At 37.4% G+C, this 17328-nt stretch overlaps 2 protein-coding genes across 8 annotated transcripts; one reads left to right on the forward strand and one right to left on the reverse strand.

Moving 5' to 3' along the window:
* The first annotated feature begins 4921 nt into the window (after positions 1–4921).
* On the forward strand, positions 4922–10198 carry LOC113723025 (proline-rich receptor-like protein kinase PERK2). Of its 4 annotated transcripts, none has more exons than XM_072059420.1 (8): positions 4922–5152; positions 6906–7126; positions 7233–7441; positions 8106–8232; positions 8672–8761; positions 8968–9154; positions 9240–9372; positions 9698–10198. In XM_072059420.1, exons 2-8 carry the CDS (start codon positions 6976–6978, stop codon positions 9962–9964), a joined length of 1164 nt encoding a protein of 387 aa, XP_071915521.1. In that variant the 5' UTR covers positions 4922–5152; positions 6906–6975; the 3' UTR covers positions 9965–10198. The 4 variants fall into 4 exon arrangements, with proteins under 4 accessions (XP_071915521.1, XP_071915520.1, XP_071915522.1 ...); XM_072059419.1 differs by having other exon boundaries at positions 4923–6276; XM_072059421.1 differs by having other exon boundaries at positions 4926–6276; positions 8690–8761.
* A 396-nt stretch (positions 10199–10594) lies between these two features.
* LOC113723024 (uncharacterized) lies at positions 10595–17123 on the reverse strand. 4 transcript variants are annotated; one of them, XM_072059418.1, is made up of 15 exons: positions 16711–17123; positions 16210–16304; positions 15977–16090; positions 15453–15557; positions 15239–15310; positions 14909–15021; positions 14455–14589; positions 13818–13886; positions 13120–13207; positions 12896–12967; positions 12747–12806; positions 12274–12381; positions 11733–11792; positions 11544–11654; positions 10595–11018 (listed from the first exon to the last, which is right to left on the reverse strand). In XM_072059418.1, the coding sequence occupies exons 1-15, from the start codon at positions 16832–16834 to the stop codon at positions 10908–10910; spliced, it is 1437 nt and encodes a 478-aa protein (XP_071915519.1). In that variant the 5' UTR covers positions 16835–17123; the 3' UTR covers positions 10595–10907. The 4 variants fall into 4 exon arrangements, with proteins under 4 accessions (XP_071915519.1, XP_071915518.1, XP_071915517.1 ...); XM_072059417.1 differs by having other exon boundaries at positions 12274–12408; XM_072059416.1 differs by having other exon boundaries at positions 12274–12411.
* Positions 17124–17328: the final 205 nt, after the last annotated feature.

The raw sequence follows: 17328 nt of genomic DNA on the forward strand, positions 1-17328 counted from the left end.
TGGCTGATGGAGGATACGGTGGCCATAGTGGTGGCTAGTGGTGGTGGTGGTGGTGGTGGAGAAGGAGGAGGAAGCTGTGGTGAAGAAAGAAGTAAAGAAACAGCAGTAAATGCAAAAGAAAATATTACTAATACTGGTAAAAGTCTTCATCTTTAGCTAGAGAAAGTCTTTAATGAACGAGCTCTGCTTTCTCCTCTTCAGTATCTGTTCCATTAACAAAAAAGTAGTAGTGAAAACGATGTGCACTGCACGTGAAGAATCTACATGTTCTAGTGCACCATCGTTTTCTTCTTCTTTTATTTTAGTCCTTGGATTTTTACTTTATTATGCTATTAGTCCTTAAATTTAATAGTTAGTATTAGAATGGCACTTGAAATTTTTTTGGGCATTGTTCATACAATTGTGGCCAGACACGTGGCTTTTTCCGGTAGCAATTTGGGAAAAAATCGTTCAGGGTATTTAATGTGCTCAAAATTTAAAATTTTGGGTACCAAATTTGTTTTGGTCCAAAATTTGGGGACTAAAACTACTCGTGCGTCAAAGTTTGGGTACCAAAACTGCATTTTTCTCTATATTGAATGACAGGTGAATCAAATCAATCCTGAATAAGTTTGAAGTAAGAGTCGTGCAATTGAGCATTTTAAACATAAATCGCGTCTTTTTTAGTGAAAATTGAAGAAGCTTTTTATATTATTGAAAAAATAATTTGTTTGGATTGTAAGTTATTTGAGATATTTTTACTGTAGCACTTTTTGTGATGTGATGTATATGAGATAAAAAGGTAATTGGGAAGATAAAAAGGTGTATTGGAAATTGTAATGATCGTGTAAGCAAATATATTTGAGAAAATAATCAGCTGTCCAAACAAACATCAAAAAGAGGAATTTGGTTCGCCCTATCAAAAATATATAGCACTCAAATATGTACTCTTCAAGTCTTCACCCTCTTCCCCTCACAAATTTAATTGAAAAAAAAAAAAAAGGAGAAAGAGAGCCATAGCACTCTTTTTGCCATAGGCCTCTGTCTTTTAAATGTTAATTTTCAAGAAAAATGTTGTGAATCGCACCCCTCGTAACTTTTTTTTTTCTAATGAAATTCCATCATATAAAAATATGATATTTTTGAAAGGAAAATTATTATCCATTCACAAGATTCAAAGAATTAAATGTAGTACCACTAACAAATAATTTTTTTTTTTTAAAAAAACCATTTTTTGGCAATTGCTTCAATAATATTGTGCTACTGTCGGCTAGTTTAATCAACTTGTATTAAAGAGAACGAAGAATACTTTGAATTAGAGAAATAAGTGATTGAATATTTTATTCTAGAGGCCAGGATGGGAAATTTTCTCATGAAGAAAATTAATCAGTTCGTCATGAGTTTTTACATACGGGAAGGAGGAGGAAGAGAAAAAATAGCAAGGCGTACAGGCAACTGCCCTCGCGTCTGACCCACCCACACCACTTCCTTTATTTAACTGATACCGCCACCCAATTCCACTCCCATCCATGCCGCCACTGTCGATGCCGTCTATCCCACTCAGGCACTCACCCATTTATGTGTATGTATACATATACATATATATATATATATATATATTTATTTATTTATTTTATATATTTATATATTTATATGTATGCATGTATATATATATATATATATATTTGTATGTATGTATAATTACTGCAAACAGATATTAGGCGATCAATATTCATGGCACCGTCGGTAGAGGAAATTCGCCATGTCCAGCGGGCTCATGGTCCAGCAACCATGCATATTGGCCACTGGCAGTTTGGCACCACCACTTTTTCTAACTGTATGTATCAGGCAGATTACCCTATTAGAATTTTGTACAGAATTCTAAGTGAAAATTTAAACACTTGAGCTCCCGTGCTTTTCTACTAGAATAATGATACTCATTGAAACGTATTTTTTTAATCACCCACTTTCACACATGTACGCAATATATGCTCTCTCCCGGTATTCAAAACACTTTTTGCCGAGTTTGAAATTGGTTCTTTTGAAATAAATTTTGTGCTTCAAAAAATAAAGACAAAATTTTGTATAAAAAATTGTAAGTGAAATTTTTAAGCATTTAATTTGCAGCAAAAATGTAAGTGAAAGTTTTAAGCATTTAATTTACTGAACGTTTCTACTAAATTAATAATAAGTGTGTTTGAATAGGAGATTTTTTGAAATAATTACTGTAAAACTTTTTATGAAATAATGTATGTAAAATAAAAAAATGATTGAAAAGATAAAAGGTTAGATTGAAAATTGTGTTTGTGTTGTAAGCAACGTAATAATTGATATTATTTTGCAATCCAAACATATTCAGTACTAGTATCATTCACAATTATTTTCACATATATATATATATATATATATATATATATACATACATGTAGTATTTCTCTCTCTCTCTCTTAAACACATATATTTTCACATGAATAGATATACTCTTACACATGCAAAGCACATGTAACATTGGCAATACACACTATTGAACCATAATAACTTGTATATTACACATATCAAAACATACATCTTTCTTTCTCAAACACACCCATTTGCCTGCATACTTTCTCTCTCATATATACATAAAACACATGTTTCATATTAGGATTTAGTTTCTCAATATTGAAAATAAATATTTCAAAAATTAATTTAAGATGGAACAAATGTCACTAAACTATGGTCTTGTATCACTTTAGGTCACTAAACTAATTTTGTAGCCGAAAATGTGACAGGACTAGCAAAAGTGTATGATTTGGATCATTCTACCAAAATTTGACCGCGAAGAGAAACGGAATGGCCTCCATGTGACGAGCATGCGGCCTTTTTGAGAGGCGAAATCATCCAAACAGCTTTAAGCACATTAGTAGATGGAACAATTCAATTCATACCTCGAAATTCCTCCAAACTGCTTTGAATCTTGCGGGAAAGAGTTCGTCCATTCCAAAGTAGAAAAAGCGAAGATTCAAGTAAAAGATTGAAGATACATGTTCATCGATCAATAAAGTTGTTGGCCAATGAATTGCGATGATGAAGTGGGTAAAGCGGCGGAGGGGGATACATACTTCGATTCGTACACAATAATAATGTATGGTAAGAAATCATTTAAACTCACTCCTTTAGATTTGGTTTTTGTTGCACGAATCATGGAAATTCAGGTGTAAAAGATGAAAAGAGGTTTTTTTTTTTTTGGGTCTAGGGTTTTCTGATTTACAATGATTGGATCGAAAGGGACGACACGAGAGCAATCTGGTTCTGTTTCAAATTTCAATATCCCAAAAGTCCGAAAAAACAACCAAATACTAGTGGTGTTCTTTTTGGTCGATGAATGTAGTACAGTATTTGATCATCAAGTAGCATGCATCGAGTTTTACTTTACCCCGGAAAAAAGGATGATAATTACATAGGTATGTAACTACTACATGTATGGGGGGATGTACCATGCAAAGTCAAAAGTTTTGACTTTGCATTTTTTATCCCTAATATTTGAAGTTTTGTCCGATATGATCCCTTATGCTGCAATTAGTTATATTTAAGGTTTTCAAATGAAATAAAACATGAATTAATTTGAAAATGGTGTTCTTAAATCTAAGTAAAAATCTCTAAAGCATATTACATCAATACAACACTGTCTATTTTTCATCTTAAAGAGCGTATCTTTTTTAAATTAATTACTACAATTGAATAACCCAATTCACATAGAATTTCATCTTAAAACTATTTAAAACTCAAGGGATTATAATGATGATTTGAACTCCACATCCACATGTATGTTAGGGACTAAAAGTGCAAATTTAAAATTGTTGAGTAACAAAAATTTAATTTTGACAGGTTCAATATAATGATTAGTATTAGTAGTGTTCAGATTGATGAGGTGGAGTGGACTGCGCAACAACTTCAAATATATTATTATTATTGTGTTATTAGAGCCGAGGGTGACAAGAATCCAAAGCCTTTTTGATGAAGAATTACGAATAAAAAAGAAATTATGAGTAGTGAGTGGAAGAGTGTACTCAACAAGTGTAAAATATATATATATATATATATAGTAGAGGAAGATGAATTGTTTCATTTTTTTTGTGTCTGGGGGTTTGGTAACTGGTGGTGAGAGGATGATGATGAAGAAGAAGAAGCTTTTATTAACGCTTAATTAATTATCAAGGATCAGGAATGAACACGAGAGAGAGAGAGAGAGATGAGTTGGCAGAAGGAATGTCAACTTAGCTGGCTGCTGGCCTTTCGTGGGGTGGGGTGGGGATGTCAATTCTCAATTCTCAATTTGCCATTATGCCAGCCATGAGCCAACCCACAGCCAAAAAAAGAAAATTCTTTTTCAATATACTAATCTATTATTAGTGGTAGTATATCTGTATTAGTAGTAGTACGTAATTAAACTCGATCTTCCGACACCCTGCCCTGACTGAGTACCACCACTACTACCGTCTCGCCGCCAGCAGCAGCATTACTACCTTACAACTTCGGACGGAGTAAGTACTAAACCAATTCTCGTGCTCCTCCAATTAATTGATGAGGACATGCTATTTTCATGCGCCTAAATCTATACTTTAATACACGGATGAGTGACTTATATATATACCAATTTTTGCGCATTAATAATTTGTACTATTAAAATAATAAAAATTATACATACCAAGTGTGTGAGTGTGATCTTATCTATATATACACGTGGATTTAACTCCTTCTTTAATTGATTGATTGAAATAATAATAATATTATGCTCTCCACCCTTGACCCTCCCTCTACTGCTGTTAAGGCTTCGTTTGGAGTTGTGGTGCGGTGGTGCTTTTTGATTAATAATAAAAAAGAATATACTTTTTTAGAGTTTTAAAAAAATATATATACTTTTTGATGAACTTCCTCCGTCATTTCATGAAATTAAGACGGGAAAGCTCAAATTTAAGTACAGTAATACTACTACTATACTAAAATAATAAGTAAGAAAAGAATAATAATACCTTTCCGGCAGTCGGTCGTAATCCTACTAATTTGTCATGTTTTTGTGTTTTGCGCTGCTGCTGCTGCTGCTGCTGCTCCTCCTCCTCCTCCTCCTCCTCCTCCTCCTAATACACAAATTAATTGATTGATTGATTGATTGATTGATAATGCTCTTGCAGCGGTGAGTCGGCAATCCTATTCCTCCTAGACTAGAGTAGTATTTTATTCCTTTTTTTTTTATTCTCTCTCTTTTCCTCAACGAACCCTCTCTCTCTCTGTGCGCTTATCTCTCCCACTCCGGAGAAGACTCCCTCCCCGTTGAAAAGGAAAGGGAAGAGGGAGAGGGGGGAGGGGTTCCTGTACCGTACTGGGCTGGCCAGTTTTGCTTCTTTCTCACTACTATCCCCACTGCATAGTTCGGCCGTAACAAAAGCTGCTAATTACTACTCATCCAATCCTCTGAAAACTAGGAACTACAATCTCCCCGCCCTCAAACACACCCATCCACTACAATTTGGTGAAGTGGCCAAATTTACGTGCAGTAACACATTTTCAACGCCCCCCCCCCCCAAAAAAAAATTTTCTTAACCAACAAATACTCAGTAGTATCAGATCAACCAGTCTTACTTGATTGCTATTTCAGCGTGTGTGTCGGTGGAGGGTGTCGGCATTGTCGTCGTCGTCGTCCGCAGCCTCCTGTCTTTCTCCTTCCTTCTAATGGGAATGGGTGAGCGATGCTACCACACCACCAATCTACTACTACCATTTCAATAGGTCTGCGGATGAAGATGAAACTTCAGAGGAGGAGGACCTCCCCCACCCTCACCCCCCCAATTGTAGTTGCTGTCCTGTTTTCCACTACACAAAACCATAACCGAAAAATCTAACATTCTAACAACACACCCGACCAATCCCTCCTGCCGGAGGCGGTGCTAATTTTGATTCTGATTTTCCCAAGGGTATTAGAGTAGAGACTCTTTTTCCAATTTGTTTAATCATTCGATGATTTATTACGCCTGCCGGTCAATTCCCACAACCAACTAACCCCACCACCGCCACCTGTTTCCGCAATCCGCTTCTGAATTCCCTTCAATCTGCTAGTTGTAATAGTAGGAGGGACTACAGTTGAGTACCCGATTCAAATGTGGGAATGAGGCTGAATTCTGTTGATCCGGCTATTCTTGTTTCTCCTTTCCTGTTACTACAACTAGCAGTGGCAATCATCACCGCCGCCGGCAAATGAAGCTGTCCATCATCGGGATCTCACTTCTGCCACTCTATTCTCTGGCCACCACCACCAACCAGGTTTCCCTCCCCCCATTTTTCCAGCAGCTCTCTCTCTCTCTCTCTCTCTTATTCCCTTACACCTTTTTACCTCTCAACTTCGGATCATAGACTATTTGTATACGGGTTGTGTGTGCGTGCTTATTACTACTATTTTGTGCATCCACCTCCAATGGAAGGCCAAGTCTGTGCAGGTTAAATTTACATGTTAAAACTAGGATATCTAGATCACATCTCGGTTATCTAGGACTAATCTCTGTTTTAATGGCTGGGTTATTCCTGTCTGATTCCATTAAGACACTTCTCGTCTTCAAATTTCTCCCTCAGTTTTCAAGCTTTAATTTCCCGTTAACTCTGCAAATTCTTTCCCGTTATGATGCAATGCTGCATTATCTCAATAATTTTACTTCACTCGTGGACCTTTTAGCCTTGTGTTGGATGATAATCTATTTTATGCACCTCGCATTTCGAAGAGGTCTTGGAGAGTTGGGTCTTAGCAGCTGCTTCTGTCAAAGTTCATTCCGACTAATCTATTACCATCATGCTTACTAATGATAATCATCCTTTGTTGTCATCAGCCCCCCGCTCCCTTTATAAGATGCTTCATGCCCCTTTCTCTTATGGCTTCTTTTTTCACCAATCCATGTCAGGTTCGATGTCTCATAATCTACACCACCACACATTTCCTCAGTTGTGTTGCTGAAGTAGCTGCCTGACCAAATGTCAAGGACTCTTGCAGCAATTCTAGGAGGTGCTGCAGGAGCCGTGGCATTGGTGGGGATTGTGATTGTCATAATACGGTTGTGCCTTTTTCACAGTAGGAGCATTTCAAGAACTTCTGAGAATGGGTCTTCTGATCCATCAGATCAAGGTTGACTCTTTTGACCTAATTCTGTATTCTATGACACCTATCAAGCGCAATCCCCCTTCTACATTAGATGCGTACTGTTTCACTAACTGGTTCGATGGATGACCAGATGGAAGAACTGCTGGGATCGAATTGAGTCTGCGAGATGCGAGACGATTTGAGATTGAGGAATTGTCTCTGGCGACGAAAAGCTTTAGTGATAAAAGCTTAATTGGGCAAGGGAAATTTGGAGAGGTGTTCAAGGGCTTACTTCACGATGGGATGCTCGTGGCCATTAAAAAGCGACCTGGTGCTCCAAGTCAAGAATTTATTGAGGAGGTGAACTCATTCTGACCTTTGCGAATTCTAGAACTCCACACTTTCATTTGCTTCAAAACAATATCTAGTTTTCCTTGGAGGGCCTTTATTTGTTTCAATTTGTTTTGGTGGTGTTGTGCATGATGGCCAGTGGGAGAAGGACTTCTGCTTTGGGCAAGTGTGCAATGATGTAAGACTGAAACATGAGGAATTGGTTCTATGAATTTGGCATTTTGTGGGATCAGAACCATTTTTCTTTAGACGTATGACCTTGGCATCCTATGTCGCATTTCTGTCATGATCCGTTGGCATTGCATGGGATCGGGGTTCATTATCCTTAGACGTGCATAAATGTGCTGTCTTACATGCCACTTTTGTCATGGTCCATCCAAAAGAAAGTAGTGCAATTATTTGGCAACATATCACTTGTATTAATTACCATTTCTGATGATAAATTGTCAAAATATTTTCAGAACTAAATGTTAGTTGTTTATCAGGTGCTCTATGCTTTTTGCTGCATGTGAATTTTTTCCTTTTAGGATTGTGTATCCAAGCTGTATATGGAAAACAATTTGGGCATTGTTTGCATTGTTTGTATACTGTATCCGTCTTAATAATCTCCAACAATCATCAAATTCTTCTGGGTATTTTTTTCCACGCTTTAATTTGCTGACTTTTCTATCAGGTTCGATATCTCTCATCTATTCAGCACCGCAATCTTGTCAGCCTTCTGGGTTACTGCCAGGATAATGGCCAACAGATTCTTGTCTACGAATACATACCCAATGGAAGTGTATCTATTCATCTGTATGGTAATTATCTTTTAAGTCGACCTTCTTGCTTTTTCATTGTTCCTTCCCCTCATGCAAAGGCAGAAATGCTCATTAAGAGTTGGAAGCTGAAGCTTCCCTTGTTCTTCTACTAATGCCTTTCTATCAGGACTCTTTCTCTCTCTGTGTGCGTGCGCGTTAATATGTCACCTGACAATTTAATAGAAAGAGAAAGGAAAACATCATTACCCACTGCATATTAGTTTCATAAAAGAAATAGCACCTTAATATTTGAAATTTCCTTCTCTTATTCCCCTCCCTTCAATCTTTGCTTCCAGTAAGATAGTCCAACATGAAGCTATTTTTGCATGTTATTGTATCTTTTTTGCTTCTAATCTCAATTAGAGTTTTTTTCATCTATCAGGAGTTTCTGCAGTTGGTTTTGGGTCTCGTTTCTTATCTTGGCAATTTATTGATCCAGAGTATTTAAATGCTGCAGGAGCTGGACATGTTGCACAAGAGAAGCTTGAATTCAAGCACAGGCTTTCAATAGCTCTAGGTGCAGCTAAAGGTGATCCTTTGCAAAACCAGTGAGCGTATTTGGCTTTCCTGGTATTGGTTTATCTTTTCTTTGGAAATAGCTAATAGCAGTCATAGTCAGACAAAATCCTTCCCTGGACATTGTGGCACATATATTGGTCAAAACCTCTTCAAACATGAAGCATCTTGAGGTATATGCTTACACGTAAAACCTTACTTCTATACTAAAATATGCAGGTCTTGCTCACATCCATGCCTTGAGTCCTCGTTTGATACACAAAGACTTCAAAACATCAAATGTTCTTGTAGATGAAAATTTCATAGCAAAGGTTGCTGATGCAGGATTACGCAATTTTCTTGGAAGATTTGATATTGCTGGCCCGTCTTCTGAGATGGCAGCTGATGAGATGTTTCTTGCACCAGAGTATTACTCTTTCTATCTTTTGTTTCCTGAGATTGTTTGGTTAAAGATTTTTATTTTTATTTTTTAATTTTATTTTTTGGTGTAGGGTTAAAGAGTTTAGACGGTTTTCCGAGAAAAGTGATGTTTATAGTTTTGGTGTGTTTCTTCTGGAGTTGGTCAGTGGCCGAGAAGCATTGGATCTACTATCTTCTGACACCAATCAAAACCTGGTTGAATGGGTATTTTACAGTTCCGTGCAGTGCTTTATGTATTCGCGATCTAGAGTGCTTTTACCGTTGTCGTCCTCTAGGCATGATTTGGTCACCATAGGCCAGATGATACAGAAAGTGTCGCCATGACCTTAAAAATACATAATTCAGCTACTTTACAGTAGATCATCTGCTAATCGGATGTTTCATTGTTGCTTCATTTTGCTCCATTGATGTTGATAATCTCGTGATATATATATATATATGCCTTGGATTTTGTTCTTGTACATGAGAAACCTTCAAGATACAAGAAGGATTATAGATACATCTGATATGTCATGTTCTCCTTTTTCAGCTGCAAAACTATCAGGAATCTGGCGCAATAGCTGTCATCATTGACCAGAGATTGGGTAATAGCTTCACCAAGGAAGGCATGGAAGAGTTCATACAGTTGATAGTCCGTTGTGTCGACCCCTCAAGCGAAAGGCGGCCAGCCATGAGTTATGTCGTTCTGGAGCTAGACCGCATACTTGAAAAAGAAATGAGTTTGACAACAATCATGGTGGGGGAAGGAACCCCAGTCGTGACACTCGGAAGCCAACTTTTCAGGTCTTCGAAATAAAACAACTTAAAATGGGAATTCAGTTTATTATTATTTTTATTTTTTTCTTTCCTTCTTGCAGAGATTTTGAGCGTGCTTTTTTTCTAATACTTTTCTGGGAAAATATCACAGTTAAATGAATTCAGCTGCTTGGTAATTGTATAAACGACAGCTGTTTATTTTATTTTTCCTATTTTTTGTATTCTTGTAATCAATCATTTTTTTTTTCTTTTATTCGAAGAAACAATTATTTTTTGTTGTTGTTGTGAATATTATTACACTAAAGATTGAGTTGGAACTTCTTCTCAAGATCTTTTTTAGTTCTAGCCTAAAATATGCCATATTAATTTAGAAGTTGTTAGTTGCAACTCTGGTTAATAGTTCGTCTCTCAGCTCCTCCACCTCGTACCTTGTACCGGAGGAGTAATTAGAAGCGTGGTGGGGGAAGAGATTTCGTCCCTTTTCTTCTCAATTCAACATTCATTCCATAACAACACTTGTACCTGATCTACTTTTACGTTTCGGGGATTCCTCTTGAAATCTTGCCGCCTCCTCTTCAACCACACCACTGTGAATGAAGGAAGATATCCAGAGAAGTGACGACATTTTCGCTAAAATGACGAGAAGAAGAGGCAGAGTTGGTTGCCACTCTTACAAGCAAAAAAAAAGGAATTTTATTAGCATACATCATCACACCATTTTACCCGAGGATTCCAGTCTAACGAGCCAACCGGTTCTCAACAAATATTTCTACCCTCGTGAGTTCATTCTCCAAATATTCAAGAAATATACTACTGTTTTCCAAAGCCAAAATCTAATGGGGAACAAAAATTAAAAAAAAAAAGAACAGAAATGAAAATTGCACCCTACTGCAGAGTAACTGTTCGTTCAGAATTTACAACTGTAGCTTGTGCAGCAAAGAAATTAGGCAAAAAATGGCAGAGCTTTCATTTCCCGAAAGAACTCAAGAAGCAGCACCACCTTGCCTAGCTTTAAGAACAAGCTCCTCTGTGGTGGTCCCAATTATCTCATTGGCACGCTTAAGACCTATACAGTAATATCTTCCGATGGTGTCCTAAATTGACAAATGGAACTAAAGTTAGATATTAAAGTTTTGCTTCAAAGGCAATCTAAACCATGCAATGCTACCTCAAAATTAGATCAGAATTCACACATCACAACCATGTCGAAAACGATAACCAAAACAAGCAGAAGCAAACATTTGACATGATTACCCCAACTACTCACATCCAGTTTGAACATAAGGAGAAAGAAACCACTCGAAGAGGATGAAATAGACCGTTCTATATAATGAGACCTGTCTATGTTCTCTAACCGACACTATATGAGCACTAAGCCGGAAGAATAGGTCCTGATGTACCGTAATTTCTTGAACAAATAATTGTTAATAGATTTTTATGAACTCAACAGATTCTTCAGAAAGGCCTTACTATTATTATTATTATTATTACCCAAATCCCTCCCCCCAGTAAACAATCAGTAGTCTGACTCCAATTTGATGTACTATGGTGGATATAAAAGTCAATCTGAAAATGAAATTTGTTTAAAATACAATTGGAAAGAAGAGAAACAAACTCACCCGAGCAACAATGCCCAACTTTTCTAATTTCAGTACAGCATCATTAACATCAAAATTGCACGTTTCACCAAATTCGTCTTTTATTAGTTCCTCGCACCGCAGGTCAAGATCCTATAGCATAATCAAAACAAGTGTGATTTTAGGAGAAAAAGTACCTGATAAAAGAGAAAAGCAACTAGTGCAACCAACCTGCAATGTAGCTTTCCCCTGTTCCATCAATATGAAGAATGAAATTATCACCTCCTTCACCTGCAAATGCAAGAATCCTGTAAGATGCTTCTACCACAAATCCTAAGCACCTGATTTGCAGTACTCAATTACTAAATTCCTAGAACAGGTTAAACAAGTTGAGGCATGGGCTAGTTAACACAAGTAGCAGTAAATTCCAGATAGACCAACCAACATTCTACAAAAAGAAAAAGACAAATCGCACTATCCCAAAATACTTCAAATCATTGCTTTGGTACACATCTCCATCTTTTGTCAGGAGCTGAAGTTGTAAGACTTCCATACAGAACTATCTAATGGTACTACCAGAATAACCAACCCACTTCAGCAGCAGAAGCATGTTTGAGTTAATTATACTGAGAAACATAAGCTCACTAGCCAGTCTGCTTGTAATTTTAATTTTACTTAACTATTCAATTAGATTCAAACACATAGTAACTAATATATGGCTCGCAAAACTACTAAGTCGAAAGTGTAAAAGGAATATTGGCATGTAACTCACTTCCTGCTGAATGACATCATCACACAAGTGAAGAAGAGTTCCCTTTCCACTATCCAATTGCTTGTCATACATTGATTGAGTGATCAAGCTCTGATATGTAGCCATGTTCTGTTGAAAGCTGAAGAGTTCCAAAAGCTTCTATAATACAAGCACAAATACTTCCAAGTAGATCAAAAACAACAGAGGAAAAGAACTGCCACCAATTGAGATACAAGCCACAAAAGATATGCAATACTAAGCTAACAAATACACATACAGCACACAGGAAAACCCATTGTGAAACTACCGTCTCAGATTGAACAGACTGCAATGACCAACACATGATGGCAGAAAGGAGATCTACTAAAGCATCAAGTGCAATGAAAAGTATTCAACAAGAGAAGTTAATATGCACTGTCAAGAAAGACACATTGCACCAAAGACGAGACATACGTGAAATATGTCTTGGCACAATAACCAAGCACTGTGGATACAATTGCAAAAATCACCCAGAGATCAGCTTTAGGTACTTCAAGGGAACCAACAACAGCAACCTGAGAAAAAGAGACAAACGTGCAACCAAAATAAACGGAAACTATCAAATGAATATTGTTTTAAATGTGTTTCAGAAAGGACAACTGACCAGCCCAACTACAGCAGAAATGAGGAACTTGACCCAATCCATGGGAGTTAAACTTGGATTTTTCTTCTCCGGCTATTAGAAAGCATGCAAGAATATGATTTAACATTCAGTGAGTAAAGGAAAGGGTTAATGGATCAGGAAAGTTCAAGAAAGTGAAAAGGGGGGAAAACTTTCAAACAGGCACATGAGGAACATAAGTGGATCAAACACATGTAGAAACTCACTAGTACAATCTCCATATCAGCCATAGGAATATTTTTGAAATGTTTCACAAATATTCCTCGTTCTGGTTTTAGTTGAGTACCTGCTTGCCTGCATAGTCATCATTTGTTGCTTATTCATAAATGCAAGACAATTCAAACACCTAGTGTGAGATACTTGGCACTGGTACGGTTCCAAAGCAAGAAAAAAGGAGCTTTAGAAGGCACATAAATGACTGAAGCATTGGATACCTTCTACTAATGAAATTATGAGATTCCCCCGTATGTGTCATAATTCTATGGTTTGAGCAGTATTGTACATCTATGCAAAAATGGGAATGTATGCTTTTGGTGCTTCGTCATGCATCATGACCAAAGTTAGTTGTTTTTCTGTGAAGGGAAGGGACAAAGGGAGGAAGGAAAATGCAGCAATGAGAAGCTTACCCATTCTAATACAATGACTTAAGCCCTTTAACCAGTGTTATACTTCAATTTTCTAATGAAGTTAATTCACCAACACAAGAGGAGAAGAATTGAAGTGTTGCTGAGCTGACAACGTCCGGGAACAAGGAGATAAATGATGCTGGCACTTTACTAAATCAAACTACCACAGATACTCAAAATTAATAATAATGGTGTATTTAAAGAAGAGCAAAATTTTGCTAATACTAACCAGAATGTATACCTCAAGAGCCACCTATATAAGAAATTAAGATCCGTACCTGTAGATGACGATGATTCTATCAAATGTAGGTTCTTGTATTGTGATTTTGCTCAGCAGACTACGAAAACTGGATGAAGTGAGAGAAGAAAAAATCAGAATATCATTAAATCATGCTCCAAGCAACTCTACTGTTGAGCCAAAGAGGTGCCCAGTTGCTGTTTGGCACTTAATGACACCATATATATATTGATCAGCCACACGTGAATGGGTCATTACATTCAACATAGAAACTCCAGAGAAATTTTTTACCACCAACAAAAACAGTAGTCATGCAGCAGATAATAACATTAAACGTCAAATAGGTCCCAAAGAAAACCAAGGTCCCATAGAGCTTTAAACAGCATTCAAGAGTATCTAAACTCCACAGCGTTCAAAAATGAATGACATATCTTTTCTCGTTCCGGTTACACCAATGAATCAGATATCAGGAGTGCATTGCATATACAAGTTCCAGAGACCATTTCAATAAATCCAAAAGACCAGAAAAAGGAAAGGTGACATTCTCAGTTTCAGGCATTCAAAATCTATATTGCTAACAGCAGTGAAAGATTATACTCTAGCAATCTTAAACTGCAAGTAGAAGACTATAGCTCAATGTGTAATGTCCAAAACCAGGAACATCATATAGTAAAAACCTGATCTCCATATTCTCAAGACGGATACGTTCAACAAATATGCAATCTTCTTCATTGTCAGCAGTTTTCTCGTCACTTTTCTTCTGGTCACTTTTTTGACGTGAAACTGATCTCCTGGAGAATAACCTTTCTAACCTGCAAGCAACATAACGTAAACGAAGTTAAAGGGCAAAATTGCAGGGTTCTTGTCAAAGACAACTTTATCAGACCAACTAAAAGACATCATCTGTTACAGAAACGAAGTAAAAAGATCAACTCAAAATTAGATGCATGAACTTTTAAGCAGCTCGAGTAAAAAGGGACAAATACTGCCTCAGGTTCCCACCACTAAGAGCCCTAAGTACCTTGCATATGCAACCATACTTTGCATAGATGTTTTCTCAGGCTATTCATCTCATGACTTCAATTAAAGCTGCTCAATTAGCATATTACAAGAGCATGGATAGCATCTCACCTAGTCTTTCTTAAAAACCATGTCCAAAGGCGAGGAATGATCATGTCAACTTTCTCCAAGAAAAAGTAATCAGTGGTCTGGTCAATCCCAATGCCACGTCTGAATATCACATACTAAGGAAAAAGAGGATGACATGAATCAGATGTTCAATCTATTATTCATTATAGTTTCCTGACTACAATCATCAAGTAAAGAAGAAAATTTTTGGTAGCAGCAGTAGACAAGATAAAAAATATGATGATGATAGCGAGAGCATAGACCAGATAGTCTGATATTTTTAATAAGAGATAAGATCATATCTGGAATGTCAAGCTACAGGTGAATCTGTACCTTGTCAGCAAAATCTGGAAGATTTTCACGGTGATGCTCTTCAAAATACCTCTTCAGGAGTTTCTTATCAAGCTGCATTTAACAGAGAGAAATTTTGTAACTAGCATAAATACTCTATTCATTGATAGAAGCACAATATACAGAGCATCTGCACCAAGACTCTTATCAGATACGCAGATGATTTTCAATAACTAGAAGGCTCAGTGCTCCCAACCTTTGACTCATCAACGGTGATTGGAAGATTCAGAAGGTATTGACCTGAATGCGCAATATCAATTTCATCATCAGTGGCTATTTTGAAGTTGCTCTTTTCCATCACCTGCATAAGGTAAAAATTGAAACACAGAGCAGTAAGTAAATAAAAACACCTGGAGTGATAGGGGATCACGGGGAGGAGGGCAAATGAAGTGATAGGGAAGACGGCTAGTTAGAAAACAGAGGAGATGGTGGTTTCCAATCCCCATCCCCGAGTAGGGGACTGCAGTCAGATGCCTGTAATTTCAAATGTAAAAAACTAAAAACGCCAAAGGCATGCACCTCCCCATTAAAGCCTCTGCCTGGACAGATAAATAGCAAAATAGAAGAGAACATGACAGTATAATAGATGGATGGAGCAAAATAAAATTTTTAAAAAAAAATGCAAGAGCCAGATGAGGAATAAGATAAAGTGAAAGAACTGGATTTTGTAAAACAGGCAGCGTTCCTGCGTACACAAAAAGGATGTAAATAGCATTGTACCTGAAATAAGTATGTCAGGAAGTTCTGTTCAAGAATGTCAATTTCATCCAGGGATAAATTTTGCTGCTGCAACTTTTGAGCCCCGTGAACAGGATCAAAGAGAGAGTACAATTGCTGGAGAGAGAAAAGAAAACGGGAATTGAAGGAGAAGAACTACTAGTGCAGCTAGGTTAGTAGTGTTAAAAAGGGGGGAAAAGGGAAAAGACAGGCATTATTTTGAAATTGTAGAATACCATGAGGTCCTCGAACTGAAGAAGGTACCAAGCTCGAATAGTATACTCAACTCTCTTGCAGAGCTTCAAGAATTCAGAGCGGTCAGAAGAATGTTCTGGAGGCAGAAAGCAGGAAAAGCAAAATGAGAAGCAAGCAATAGGGCAATAGGGAACGGGCAGTGGCGGCGTTACAACAAACAAGTAGGTGGGTACCAGTTATTAGAGATTTCATTTTTCAACAAAATTAAAAGGGAAAGGATGATGATGAAATTTGTGGCTTGAGTATTAGTTATGCTAGGGTCAGGTTCAGATGTTCAAATGTCATCGTACTAACAAAAAAGCACAGGCACACTCACTGACACAGACTCTCTCTCAGATCAGATGGAAACGAGAGGAGAAATGGGGGAAAAAAATGGAAAAAAGAACAAGCCGTCCACCTTGCATTAGTTGTACTCGTGAAATGGACGATAATGGAGACGAGATAACGAAAGGAGGACAGAAGGAAGCAAGCATATATTTTACCAATGAGGTTGGCCAGGGTCATGATAAGCTTGGGCTTGAGTACTGGGATCACCGACTCTGGCTCCAGTCGAATCACCTCTTTGTTTTTGGCCGCCTTCCGCCGCTGCTCCTCCTCATCCCCCATCCTTTCCTAATTTTCTTCAAAAATCAGAATCAATTTAATCAGCCAGTCTCGCTCGCGGCTCCCTCTGATCTCTGTCTCTCTCAGATCTTCTTCAACAAAAGTCTCTCTCTTCTTAACAACACTAATAAACGACGATATATGAAAAGAAAAAAGTGGAGAATTAATTGGTATGGTTAACTGATTCTCAAGGAAAGCAGAAGCAGCAGCGACAATACTCCAGGCATCCCCCACCCTCCGGACTGATTGGCGTTCCTTTTTTTTTTTTTTTTTTCTTTTTTGTAAGTTGTAACGCTAGTAGTAACTAACTAACTACTATATATGTTGTAACACCCCAAAAGTAATAAACGCTAATAGTAAACTAAGGGCGTAAGATCTTGAATTTACAATCTCTCCCTTACCTTTCCTGCCTCGCCTCGTAGCATCGTATCATTCCTTCCTTCTTCTCAAGTAAAAGTGCATTTGACAAAACTAAAACATAAAATCTAAATTTGTTA

The sequence above is a fragment of the Coffea arabica genome, chromosome 7e (genome assembly GCF_036785885.1).
Source record: "Coffea arabica cultivar ET-39 chromosome 7e, Coffea Arabica ET-39 HiFi, whole genome shotgun sequence".
In the NCBI taxonomy this organism is placed as follows: domain Eukaryota; kingdom Viridiplantae; phylum Streptophyta; class Magnoliopsida; order Gentianales; family Rubiaceae; genus Coffea; species Coffea arabica.